This window comes from Mesoplodon densirostris, chromosome 18 (assembly GCF_025265405.1).
Source record: "Mesoplodon densirostris isolate mMesDen1 chromosome 18, mMesDen1 primary haplotype, whole genome shotgun sequence".
NCBI lineage: Eukaryota > Metazoa > Chordata > Mammalia > Artiodactyla > Ziphiidae > Mesoplodon > Mesoplodon densirostris.
In genome coordinates this window covers 37,441,213-37,455,247 of record NC_082678.1, presented here as the reverse complement: position 1 = coordinate 37,455,247, position 14,035 = coordinate 37,441,213, and the positions used below count along the sequence as shown (strand labels likewise).

Below are 14,035 nucleotides of genomic sequence, written 5' to 3'. Positions count from 1 at the left end.
TGGCAGGGGTTACTCTAGGGCTAGTTTTGAACTGTTTGAACCCAGATAGGAGACAGTCATTACATTGTATCTGATAAAAGGACTAACCCCCAAAAGACTCTAGAAAATAGATTAATTTTGTACTGTTCTCATCACAAATTTTTGAGTCAGATAGAAATTGTCAATTTTTATGATGGTCATTATATTTTAGGTTCATCTCTCCCATTTTATCTCAAGGTTACTTATCTTTGGTGATAAGTAAATAGTCTAACGTACACTAGTGACGAGATTCCTAACCTCAGAAGCCGAGCATGTTAGACTCTGGTTACAGTTGTGAGAAACAGCTTAGAAGTGAGGCCAAGGTGTTTTTGGAGCTGGTTTTATTGCTTTGTGTTTGAACTGAGGAACGTAGAACAAGTTAGGCAGTTGAAGTCAGAGAGCATTTTCAACATTTCCATTCACTCTAGTGAACATGTAGGCACTTCAGTGGAGTAAGTGTCTGGGACCCTCCAGCAGCTCCTGACTGGCATTCTCTAGAACAGTGTCCCCTGGGTGCATGTGGGGTGCACAGGACCATCTGCTGGGATGGAGGGAAGGTTTTGGAACTTCTCCTCCTAATCTGTTTACCTTGTGCTTTATAAATGTCAACTTTCATTGTTTTAGACTGTACACATTAATTCAGTGGTCCAGCTACATAATATAATTATAAATAAATATACATATAATGGGAGTATATGCTCAAAAGCTTTTACCAATAGGAAAATGTGACCAAAAAAAAGCTTGGAGGTCATTATTCTAGAAGGCAGAAAACAAATGGGATTAATGTAGATTTATTTATATAGAACTACATTTTGTGTGTGTGTGTGTGTGTGTGATAACTAATACTTAGTAATAACTAGCACACATAATGACATTTAATAGAAATTAAATTCACTTTGTAAAAGACCCACATTTACAGAGCACAATGTATAAAGGTAGACATTTGTTTTACCTTAAAAATTCATTTATTTATTCTAAATAGGTAAAAAGACTTACATGGTTAAAAATACAAAGAAACAAGACCGTATAGATATTTTTTTACAAAGCCCCTCTCCCACTGCTCTAGTTACCCATTTTCCTACCCTGGAAGTTTTAATTTGTTAGAATGAGAAGTGGTTTGAGTATCAAGGTATCGTGGACCCAATACCTGGCCTTCCACTAACTTTCTGAACCTGAAGAGATTCCTTAAGTTCCTGGGTTTCAGGAATGTTAGCAAGGGTTTTCCTTGAACATGACTAAGCTAATTCTAAAATGTATTGGGAAGAAAAAAAGGTCCACATTTTCTCAACTATAAAATGGGGGAGTTTAGGTCCTGTACCACTTAGGGTCTACCCAGGAAAACAGAAACCATATCAAATATTTACATCGGTAAGAATTTAATAAAAAGAATTTGAAACGTAGCTGATGGAGGAATTGAGGGCCAAACAGGGAAGAGTGAGAGACCTAGAGTGTTAGTGATGGAGGAAGTAACTACCAACCCTAGGCTGGAGAGGTAAGAGGAGGCAATATCACTCAAGCCGGAACTGGGTTCCCCAGGAGCTGAAACCCAAAGAGCTGGCCACCTTCCATTAGAAGGTGTCCAGAGAGCCCAGCTGGAGAAATCACGATGTGCGTATATGTGCGTGTGTGTACACACACACACACACACACACACACACACACGGGAAGGATCACGCCCCTCTGATGAGCAATTTGAAAGATGGAAGCAGCAAGAAGGGAGGGGCCCAAGAGACTGGATTTGCGAAGATCTCTCTCTCGAGCTGAAGACAGACTGATAAATCCTGTCCAAGCCGAGTGAACGGGCATGGGGGCTCTAGAGCCACTCACCTGTTTGGTTCATTGAATACCAAGACTCTCCTAGACTCGGCCAAGGGTTTGTGACCGCGCGGGGCGCCAGTGGGGACTCTCAGAAAGAAATAGGAACGAGGAGGAAAAGGGGGCAGGGCCTGGGTTGGTCGCATACTGGGCAGTGCCCTCCATGTGCGGGCCATGTTATAAACATTTTTTTTTTTGGCGGTACGCGGGCCTCTCACTGTTGTGGCCTCTCCCGTTGTGGAGCACAGGCTCCGGACGCGCAGGCTCAGCGGCCATGGCTCACGGACCCAGCCGCTCCGCGGCATATGGGATCTTCCCGGACCAGGGCACGAACCCGTGTCCCCTGCATCGGCAGGCGGACTCTCAACCACTGCGCCACCAGGGAAGCCCCATAAACATTTTGGTAACATTCTTTTTTTCTGTCCTTTTAGTCCTCTGGCTTTCTTGCCCAGCTTTCGATATTTTCGAGATATATATACACAGATATATTTATTTATTTATTTTTTAACAAAATAGGGCCAGAGATATGTAACCTTTGAGTCCTGTTCTGAAGTTTCTATCACTCTCTTAAACATAATTCATATTTATCTTGTTTATTTTATTTTTTTGGCTGTGCCACGCGGCAAAAAAAATCTTAGTTCGCCAACCAGGATCTTAGTTCCCCAACCAGCGATCAAACCTGTGCCCCTTGCAGTGGAAGTGCAGAGTCCTAACCACTGGATCGCCAGGGAAGTTCCCATAATTCATATTTTAAATATTACTAATTTATCCCATTTTTAATAAGATGCAGTCAATCTTAAGATCATATATTTTTAGAAATCCCAAATGTATTAGGTCAGAAAGAAAAGAGTAAAATAGATGAGACTAACACTTTTGAGCCTTGATCTAAATTTATCTCAATAAGGAAAAATATGAATAATTATTCATGATTAAAAAGCAACAGTGAGGGACTTCCCTGGTGGCACAGTGGTTAGGAATACACCTGCCAATGCAGGGGACACAGGTGCAAGCCCTGGTCTGGGAAGATCCCACATGCCAAGGAGCAACTAAGACCGTGTGTCACAACTACTGAGCCTGTACTCTAGAGCCCGCGTGCCACAACTACTGAAGCCCACGCGCCTAGAGCCTGTGCTGTGCAACAAGAGAAGCCACCGCAATGCGAAGCCCGCACACCGCAATGAAGAGTAGCCCCCACTTGCTGCAATTAGAGAAAGCCCATGCGCAGCAACGAAGACCTAGCACACCAAAAACAAACAAAAAAAAAACCAAAAAACAAATCAGGGGAAAAAAAAGCAATAGTGAAAATAACCTGATAAGTTCTGTTTTAGGAAATATGGTGAGTCAGATGTCTGGAGAAACCCCCATAGAATACCTGAACATGTGAGATAAAAGGCAAGCATGGGGCTTCCTTGGTGGCGCAGTGGTTGAGAGTCCGCCTGCCGATGCAGGGGATACGGGTTCGTGCCCCGGTCTGGGAAGATCCCACATGCCGCGGAGCGGCTGGGCCCGTGGGCCATGGCCGCTGGGCCTGCGCGTCCGGAGCCTGTGCTCCGCAACGGGAGAGGCCACAGCAGTGAGAGGCCCGCGTACCGCAAAAAAAAAAAAAAAAAAAAAGCAAGCATGTTTTAGAATGTATGGCTGAGCTGGCAGGAAAGTAAGGACTGTCTTTGGAGGTCATAAACAGTAGGTAAGCACAAATCCAGATAGGTAGGGTAGAGCTGAAGCCAGGTCAGCTGGTGGCCTGAAGTCAGGACAGGAGATAAAACTTGGGCATGAATAAGGAAACCTCCAAACAAAGATAGGATCCTCAGAAGGCAATACCCACAGTGGGTGAACTAGGGGAAAAACCATCCGAAACAGAGATGGTGGGGCTGCTTCTGTGTCTTAGACTTGTTTCTAGTGGAAGGGAAAATAAGAAAAATGTCACCCCCTGAGAACTGTCAATGACACACTCACCTTCACTTGGTGTGGCACACTGTAGTTTCCAAATATAGCCACTGCAATAATTCTAGTCCACATGCACTTCTAGAACCTTGCTGCTTCCTATCAAGAGGTGGTATTTCTCTCTTTGAACGTGGATGTGACTTGTGACGGCCTTGACACACAATGCAGTCAAAGTGATACTACGTGCTTTCCAAGGCTAGGCCGCAGCAGGCAACGCGCTACCCCGAGGGCAGGCCCTCTCGCATACTTGCCCAGGAACCCAGTCACCAGGCTGTGAGGAAGCCCAGGCTATATGGATTGACCGTATGTGGATGTTCTGGCCCACGTCTCTAGCTAAGTCAGGTTGATTCCAGTCTCCAGACTTTGGGTATTCCAGCTGAGGTACTAACCATCATGGGGTAGAGACAACTGCTCTCTGTCTGAAACCATGAGAGATAAAGTGTTATGACTGTTTTAAGCCACTAAGCCTCGAGATAATTTATTATCATCATCACCATCAGGCAACTGATGTACTTGAGTTTGGGCCCTGAATTTACACTACCTCTATGGCCTGAAAAGTTTCAGTCTAAAATTTTAATTTAGAGTGATCTAAGATGGGTAGTTCCCTTTGCTGCCTGGCTGAAGCAAACATAAACATCAAAATATTATCACGAGTATGGTTCCATGAAACATGTGCTTACAATTAAAAAAAAAAAATCACAAAACACACAGGGAAACAAGTCCCTCAGAATGAGTTACTCAAAGAGCAGAGCCAGACACAAAGACTGCAGAAATTGGAATTATTAGAAGTAGATATGTGTTTAATATATTTAAGGAAATAAAAATGTCAAACTATGAGGAAGTAACAAGAGACTGTAATATTTGCAAAAGAAGCTCTGAATATGAGAAACAGACTAATGGACAAAATTACTAATCATCTCAATATATATGTAAGGCCTTTATTATAAATCTACTAAAGGACATTAAAAAAGGCCAATATAAATGAGGAGACGTACCATAAAGTCATAGACAGAAAGACTTCATATTGTAAACTTGTCGATTTTTCCCAATATTGATCAACAGAGTCAGTGAAATTCCAATAAAAACGCCAGCAAGGTTTTTCCTTGAGCATGCCCAAACTAGTTCTAAAATGTATTTGGGGACTTCCCTGATGGCACAGTGGTTAAGAATTCTCCTGCCAATGTAGGGGACACAGGTTTCATCCCTGGTTGGGGAAGATCGCACATACTGCAGAGAAACTAAGCCCATGCACCACAACTACTGAGGCCGCGTGCCACAACTACTGAAGCCCAAGCGCCTAGAGCCCGTGCTCTGCAACAAGAGAAGCCACCGCAACGAGAAGCCCACGTACCGCAACTAGAGAAAGCCCGCGCGCAGCAAATGAAGACCCAATGCAGCCAAAAATAAATAAATAAAAATAAATTTATAAAAAAAAAAAAAATGTTTGGAAGAAGAAAAGGTCAAAAATGGCAAACACACCCTGAGGAACAACAGATCAGAGGGCTGGCCCTACCAGATACAGTGTTGTAAAAGCTACAGCAGTTAACTATTGTAAAAGCTACAGCATGGGGCCTCCCTGGTGGCGCGGTGGTTAAGAGTCCGCCTGCCGATGCAGGGGATACGGGTTCGTGCCCCGGTCTGGGAGGATCCCATATGCCGCGGAGCGGCTGGGCCCGTGAGCCATGGCCGCTGGGCCTGCGCGTCCAGAGCCTGTGCTCCGCAACGGGAGAGGCCACAACAGTGAGAGGCCCGCATACCGCAAAAAGAAAAAAAAAAAAAAAAAAAAAGCTACAGCATGATACTGGCACAGGGATGTCAAACTGACCGAAGGGACAGTATACAGATCAGAAATACACGGAGCTCTGACATATGAGAGGTGGCAGTGCAGTCAGGAGGGGAAAGGATGGGCCGAACTGGTTTTCCCGACTCGTCTTTCCCTCCAAACGGTTCTCCATATGCCACCAGTATGAGCTTGCTAAAACACAGAACTGGCTGTGTTAATTCTCCAGCACATGCATTCTACAACACCCTACTACCTACTGTGGCTTCCTCTCATGTGTGTATTAATAGGTACTTCAGTGGTTACATAAATTGGAGAAATGCTGGACTAAACAAAATTAAATAGGAATTTTTTATAGTAAGACTTCTCCAAGATGTTGATAGTCTAATAAGGACTGTGCACCTCTAAAGGGGGGATAGCACATCTGGTTAATTTCCCTAAACTTGTCAGGTCAAGGTATTAACATTTTTTTTTTTTTTTTTTTTTTGCGGTATGTGGGCCTCTCACTGTTGTGGCCTCTCCCGTTGCGGAGCACAGGCTCCGGACGCACAGGCCCAGCGGCCATGGCTCACGGGCCCAGCCGCTCCGCGGCATGTGGGATCTTCCCAGACCGGGGCACGAACCCGTTTTCCCTGCATCGGCAGGCGGACTCTCAGCCACTAGCGCCACCAGGGAAGCCCAACATTTTTTTTTTTAATAGCAGCTTGAGGAACTGGAATTTCGTGGAACATACATGGGGAATCAAAATGGTTACTTCCTTAACTGATACAGCAGCAAGGCAATGTGTGTGGGTTAAATGCTTTAGAACAGGAAAGAGCCACTGGGTCCTGGCTCCTCTGTGTTCTAGCTCTTCACTTTGGTCAAGTTACCTAACTTCTTTGTGGTTCAGTTTCCACAGTTAAAAAAATGGGAAAAACAAATTATATATACGTGTAATGCCTATCATAGGATTGCTGAGAGGATTAAATGAGCCACTAATAACAAAATACATTTTTTCCTGCTTCTCCCTACCCCTTAAAACTGGAGATGTGGTTAGAATGAGTTATTCAAATGAGTCCAAGACTTACTTATGCTTTTACTATTGCCCTGAATGGCTTGCCCCATTTCCTGTATACTTAAGTCCTATTTTTAAAGACCAGCTCAAAAGAAAAGCTCTTTGGAGAAGTTTCCTTAATCCAACTCCCTGAAAAGAGAATTGATGCTTTTCCCCATTTTGAGTCCACAGTCTTTTCTCTGTCAATTACAGCTTTCATTATGTTATACCACAAGTTATTAACTTCCTGTTTTTCAGGTTAGAATAAATCAGGAAGGTGGGTAATGTTTAGTCTGTACATTTTTAAAATGAGTTGGGGATTTTAAAAGTAATTTAAAAAATTACAAGAGAAAACAATTTAAACAGAAAGTTGGATTCAGAGGAAATAATGAAAGACAACAATGAAGATACTGAGTTTTATTATGTGTCAAGGGCGTGGATTATATTTTTTATTTAAAAAAATTTTGATTTCTGGTCCCAACCTACTAAAAAATAAGGAGAAATTTATTAAAGAATCCTGTGTACCTATAATACTTTGTAAATAAAATCCAGGCATCTTGTAACAAATTTTGCTTATAATTTGATTCCCATAGTTGTAATATGAAACGTAAATAAAATTAAAAGCAAACAAAAAAATGAGGCCATTACTTGCATATATTTGCAGCTAATATCCTTAATAGCACAAACTGAGAAGAAAAGTGCTTAGATTGAAATTCTCAATATTTATTCAAAATGGTTTAATCTTACGGGCAACAAAAGATTTTGAAGGAAAAAAATGTTAGTCAAATCAAGAAATAATATACATAAAGAGATTATTTGTAATAGAGATAACCTGGGGGGGAAAAACCCCTAAATATATGTATAATAAGGGATGACTAACTAAATTAAGGTTTATCTGTATGAAACCATTTAAAAGGCTATATATCTGGTTCTTATTAACATAGATAAATATTTAAAATATAAGTTTCAGAAGGACATGGTCCTCACCTAGCTTGTTTTCAGTTTTATTCCTAGGGCAGAGAATAAGTCCTGGCAGATAGACTTTTTTTTAATTAAAAACTTTTTTTATGAAGACTTTTTTTTAAAAGAGCAGTTTTAGGTTCACAGCAAAATTGAGGGGAAGGTACAGAGTTTCCATTTACTCCCTGCCCTCATACACGTACAGCCTCCCCCATTATCAGCATCTCCCACCAGATGGTACACTTGTTACAATCGATGAACCTACACTGACACATAATAATCACCCAAAGTCCATGGTTTACATTAGGGTTCACTCCTGGTCTTGTACATTCTATGGGTTTGGACAACTGTATAATGACAGGCATCCATCATTATATTATACCATACAGAGTATTTTCACTGCCCTGAGAATCCTCTCTGCTCTGTCTATACATCCTTCCTCTCATCCCAGCCCCTGATCCCCACTGATCTTTTTACTGTCTCCATAGTTTTGTCTTTTCTAGATTGTCACATAGTTGGAATCACACAGTACAAAGCCTTTTCAGATTGGCTTCTATCACTTAGTAATACGCATTTAAAATACTTCCTTTTCATGGCTTGATAGCTCATTTCTTTTTGCCTCTAATATTCCATTGTCTGGATGGACCACAGTTTATTTATCCACTCACCTACTGAAGGACATCTTGGTTGCTTCCAAGTTTTGTCAATTACGAATAAAGCTTCTATAAACATCTGTGTGCAGGTTTTTGTGTCAACATGTTTTCAGTTCCTCTGGGTAAATACCAAGGAGGGCTATTACTGGATGGTTTGGTAAGAGTATGTTTAGGTTTGTAAGAGACTACCAAACTAACTGCCTTACAAAGTGGCTGAACCATTCTGCGTTCCCACCAACAATGAACGAGAGTACCTTGGCTCCACATCCTCACCAGCATTTGGTGTTGTCAGTGTTCCGGATTTTGGCCATTTTAATAGTGAGTAGTGCACAAAAATCTTTAATAAATATTTGAGAAATTAATGAAAAGGTAATGTTCGGTGAAAAATATAAAATCTTATAAAATGTGCTTATTGAGAAAAATCTGTATAGAAAAAGAACTGGTACGAAACAACCAAATGGGAAAAGAGGTCACTGGGCATTTGTTAAAAACAGCTTTATTGAGGTATGATTTTTACATACCATAAAATTCACCCATTATATATGTACACTTCAATTATTTCATTTATACAGCTGTGCAATTACCACCATAACCCAGTATCTTGGTCAATTTCTGTTTTCTCATTCCATCTTTTCTGTATGGTAAAGAAGGACTTAATTCTTTGAAAGGCCCCAGTGAAAGCTGGGTGGAGTTGAACTCTAAAATGACCTATAAGATTATTTTCTAGTCTAATGATCCCTCTCTTCAATTTGATACATGCATCATTCTAGCACAAAGTGGACTGAAGGGTTGATCAGGCATGGCACAGCCCACATTCTGTTTGGTCGTTATTCTTGGCCCTCCTGGAAATGAAAAGGTTCCACAGGATACTGATTACAGTCGCAGTTCCCAACGCGGATGTAGGTACTGAATGGAAGCAAATGTGAGCTCCCGGATCCTGCTAGCGGAGAGCGGAGCTCGCACGCTGCCCACGCCTCCCAACGCACCTGGGAAGCCGGCCCTACAGCCCTCAGGCTGGGGCCACCGATTATCGGTGAAGCGCCCGGAGAAAGGACCTCCAGTGTATTCACCTGGCTCCCTACGACAGAGACCCCTCCGGGAAGAAGTCGACTGAGACAGGTTGGCGCCTAAATGCCTTCCCAGCCCCGGTTCCCCGCGCCCCGCCTACAGCTTCCTACCTGCGGAGAAGCAGAGCAGGGACACCTGGTGCCGCAGGCGGGCCAAGCCTAGAACGGTGGGAGCAAAGAACATGGCTTCATCGTCGGGGTGCGCGGTCACCAACAGGGTCCGGCTTCCGCCTCCCGGCAGGCCAGCCTGCTCCGGACTCTTCATTCGCTCCCAGGAGTCCCAAACCCAGAGGAAGCCCCATGCCAGGACCGCCGCCGCCACACACAGCAGCAGACCCACCACCTCCATGCCCTGAGGAGGCACTGCGCCTGCGCAGGAGGGGAGGCGGCCGCCGGGCCGGCTCCGGCGGGAGACCGGCGCTCGCGGAAATCGCGTTCCGAGTGGAAATCCGTCCGGTTGTCCTGCTCCAACGGCCGGAGGCTTTAAGCGTAGGGCTGTGTGCTCTGACACGGACGCTTCCCAGCCTCTCTTCACGGGCTGCCGCTACTTTACGCGGCCTTTACGAGCTCTCGTGCCCGCTCGGTTTCAGGGCTGAGTCGACCCCGTTGCCGTCCACACAGTACTTAAGGGGAAGCGTCTGAAAAGAACCCCCAGCATCTTCAGTGCGAGTTCCTCCTGTCTTTACGTCACCATTTTACCACTCATTTCTTAAAACCCGGACTTTCTCGTAATTATCCGGGTGAACACCGACTTTGTTTCTCCTCCCTAATTCCGGGATGTGGAGTGGCGGCTTCTCTAAAGGAAAAGTATGCGGTGGCGAGGCCCGTCCGGTCAGTTCCCTGGGAGCGTGAGGCCGAGAGCACACTTGGCGGGCGCGGGGGCTCGGGCTCCTCGGAGGGGCCGGAGGGAGGGCCGGCATCACGGGCGGGTCGGCCTCGCGCAGCCTTTCAGGTAGGCCCGCTGCGAACGCAGCCTGAGCCCGGGAAGCAGCTGCGCGGGTGGCTGCGCGCCCCCCGGGCCCCCGCTTCCCTCCCGCCCTCAGCCCGGGCTCTCAGGCCCGGGGCGCGGCCTCGCGTCCTTCCCTTTCCCACGCCCGCGGGGAGTCCCGGGCGCGACGGCAGCACCCTGGGTCCGCCGCCGGGCCAAGGGGGTACGCCAGGGGGCCGAGAAACTCGGCCCGTGGAGGGAGTCGGCCTCCCAGCCTCCGGAAGGAGGAGGAGCCGGAGCAGCCTCAGCCGCGGCCGCCGGGCCGGGGGGTGGGGGGGGCGGAGGAGAGGGGTTGAATCAAAATGGCGGCCGAGGTGGCGAAGCAGCAGCGGCGGCGGCGGCGACTGGAGTGAGCGCCCGGCTCGCCGCGCCGACCAGGGCCTGGGCAGGGCCGCGCGCGGGGCCGCGTCCTGCCCCTCAGGCCTGGGGCCGCGTCGGCCGCCGCGCTTCGTCCGCTCCCGGTGAGTAGGCCTGGCGCCCGCAGTCCGGCCTCCGGGCCCCCGCTAGCCCGGGGCCGTCGAGGGCTCCGGGGCACCGGCCGCGGAGTAGGCTTTCCGGCCGGCGAGGGGCATCGCGGGCTCGGCGGCTCGGGACCCGCCCAGCCGCCGGCCTCTTGCCCTCGGCGGCCGGGGCGAGCCGGGCGCGGCGGGGAGCGGGGCCGGGCGAGCGGGGGAGGCTCATGGAGTTTGGAGGAAGAATGGGTTGTGGCCGGGCCGGGGCGCCCAGGGTGCCCTGCGGGGAGCGGGCTGCGGGGCCCGAGGCGGGCGCGGGCCGGGGCCGCGGGTGGGGCCGGCGCAGGTGGCGGCCTGCTCTCCCTCCGGGGCGGAGTTGGTGGCTGCCCGGGAGTGTGCAAGGGGTCAGGGCGGGTGACAGCGGTGGACAAGTGCCTGAAGAGCAAACTAGTTCACCTTTGCGACCAAACCACTTGGGGTGTAATGGCGAAGGGAGGGCGGGGGAGACGGTGGAGATCGGAACCCGGTACCTTCTGCCTTTTATCGTTGCTGTTTAATGTGGATTCTCTTTTGGGGGGAGGAGGGATTCGAGAAACTGTAATTGAGAAGTCAGTCTTAGTAGCGAGGAGACTGAATTCGAATTAGCCGGATTAGGTATAGTCGTGTATTAAAGGTGTGGGTGGGAATAGGTGATATTTGTGAAAAGTGTTTTCTCGGAGAGGGTCAGTTTTCTTTTACCGATGTTGCATGCTACAGTGCCGCTTCTCCAGAGTTACCCTTGGAGAGTAGAGGCGTGGGTGATTCTAATCTTTGGGATTAGTGTTTTCACCTGCATCAGATTTGCTTCCCTAAGTATATCCTAATTGTACTAAATTTACATTCCTTGCGTGCACCTTGGTGAGGCGGTGACTGGAGGCGGAACGTTGCGTAAAGAGCAACAGGCCTGGGATTTTAAATGCCTACAAATATTCATTCATTCGTTCAACATGTCGTGATCAATAACTGCTGCTGATAGGTCACATGTGACTCTCTTGGATAACTGAAGAGCTGATGGCGTTATTTAATTTTTAATAGTTTTTGAAAATGTTTTGATGTATCCTTTCATAAAGATATTTCTTGGCAGAACTAAGTTGCCTGATCTCAGGAGCAGACCAATTTTAGAATATTATTTAGACATGGGTGAAGATTACAGAAGAAATAAGCAGGTTGTTGCAGAAAGAAACGTTGTCTTTATTTTCTCATTCTGTTAAAATCCAGTGGAGGTTTATTTATTTATTATAATATTTATAGTACACAGTTGCTTTGCCTTGCTTTAAGCACACCTGTTAATGGAAATCAAGGTTAACACACACACATGTATATAAATAATATGCACATACATACATAAGGATGTGATTACTTGCAGTACCAAAATACTCTTTCCTTTTACAAAAGGCTTGCCATATGTTGGACTCCTACCCCAGAGAAAATAAAATACAAAGAGTCCTGATTCCTCCTTTAACTGTGTCATTTTGGAACATGATCAGTCTTTTTCTGCTGTTTCCTCATCTATGATAGCAGGAAAACATCTCTCCTAGGTTGCTGTTGTGAGCCTAAAAGAGCTGTTATGAAATTGCTTTACAGAGATCGTAAAGGTTATATTTCTGTGCCAGAGTAACAGCTCCCTCTTCGCTCCTGAAATGCTTTAGCTGCACATCTCCTCTCATGGCATTTACATTTTCTACCTTGTATTTAGGTAGGTACCTGTTTTATCTTCTATTGGGGGTGGGATGGGCCCTTCTCTGACTTTATCTTGAAGGCACTGCCTAGGATATTGACACTGCAAGTGTTTATTGAACGAATAAACATTGTATTCTAATTAGGGAAATGTGTTCACATTACAGCTTACCAAATACACCTGCTAACCTGCTGTGACATATTTATATAGGTGTGATTCTCTCCATGACCTATGAGGAATAAATTTAAAAAAAAAATAAATTTATTTATTTATGGCTGCATTGATTGGGTCTTTGTTGCTGCGCACGGGCTTTCTCTAGTTGCGGCGAGCGGGGGCTACTCTTTTTTTTTTTCCTTTCGGTACGCGGGCCTCTCACTGCTGTGGCCTGTCCCGCTGTGGAGCACAGGCTCCGGACGCGCAGGCTCAGCGGCCATGGCTCCCGGGCCCAGCCGCTCCACGGCACGTGGGATCTTCCCGAACTGGGGCACGAACCTGTGTCCCCTGTATCGGCAGGCGGACTCTCAACCACTGCGCCACCAGGGAAGCCCGCGGGGGCTACTCTTCGTTGCGGTGCGCGCGGGCTTCTCATGGCGGTGGCTTCTCGTTGCGGAGCACGGGCTCTAGGCGCACGGGCTCAGTAGCTGCGGCATGTGGGATTTTCCTGGACCAGGGCTTGAACCCGTGTCGCCTGCATTGGCAGGCAGATTCTTAACCACCGCGCCACCAGGGAAGCCCAGGAATAAATATTTTTAACTGGGTGTCTTGTTGGATTTAATCATATAGTAAAACTTAAGAATTTGCCCTGCCCACATAATTTTTTAAAAAAGCACAGAATGCTCAAAATTAACTATCTTTCTTTGAATTTGAGTAAAATTTGTTCCAAGGCCAAGCATATTTGGATTAATCAAGTTAGTTTTAAGCTTTTTTTTTTTTTTTTTTTGTAAATTTTGTGAAGTGGGAGATTGTCTTGCCATTGTTATCTGCAGGAGAAAAGCAGAGGCCTTTCAATATGCCAGGGATTGATGTAGGTAAATGTCAGGCTATTTGTTACTTAGGTTTTTTGTGTTTGTTTTGTTGTTCAGTTATAACTGTATTTTTTTTTTTTTTTTTTTTTTTTTCGGTATGCGGGCCTCTCACTGTTGTGGCCCTCCCCCGTTGCGGAGCACAGGCTCCGGACGCGCAGGCTCCGGACGCGCAGGCTCAGCGGCCATGGCTCACGGGCCCAGCCGCTCCGCGGCATATGGGATCCTCCCAGACCGGGGCACGAACCCGTATCCCCTGCATCGGCAGGCGGACTCTCAACCACTTGCGCCACCAGGGAGGCCCTATAACTGTATTTTGTGACCTGTCTTAATTGCAATTTCAAATTCTTAACTGATGCCTGAGAATGGTAGAGATCTCAAATACTTAGTTACTTCCTTGTGTGCATTTACTTCAGAGACTGGATTTTACTGGAATACGGTACAAAGGTCAGAATTTATTATGTCTGGACTTATCTGTTGGTGTGTAGTTCATTCACTTGTTCAACCAGTGTGGCATGCCTTATGTTTATGGCATGTTACTAAATTCTATAAAAGTATAAAGTTGACCAGATCAGTTACATGCACA

At 46.4% G+C, this 14,035-nt stretch overlaps 2 protein-coding genes across 17 annotated transcripts in view; one reads left to right on the top strand and one right to left on the bottom strand.

The window, feature by feature from the left end:
* The window catches only part of PIGL (phosphatidylinositol glycan anchor biosynthesis class L), a 63,442-nt gene extending 52,961 nt beyond the window's left edge, over positions 1-10,481 (bottom strand). For all 4 annotated transcript variants that reach the window (XM_060082982.1, XM_060082979.1, XM_060082981.1 and 1 more), the window contains exon 1: positions 9,382-10,481. In XM_060082982.1, the coding sequence (XP_059938965.1) occupies positions 9,382-9,619 (238 nt within the window). In that variant the 5' untranslated portion in view covers positions 9,620-10,481. The remainder of the gene's footprint in view (positions 1-9,381) is intronic.
* NCOR1 (nuclear receptor corepressor 1) overlaps positions 9,715-14,035 on the top strand; it is a 149,383-nt gene continuing 145,062 nt past the window's right edge. For 10 of the 13 annotated variants that reach the window (XM_060082973.1, XM_060082968.1, XM_060082967.1 and 7 more), the window contains exon 1: positions 10,578-10,719. The gene's annotated coding sequence lies outside the window, so the exon portion shown is untranslated. Of the gene's footprint in view, positions 10,102-10,206; positions 10,223-10,577; positions 10,720-12,425; positions 12,446-14,035 lie in introns of those variants that run through there. The other 3 variants (XM_060082958.1, XM_060082960.1, XM_060082962.1) reach the window with 3 other exon arrangements.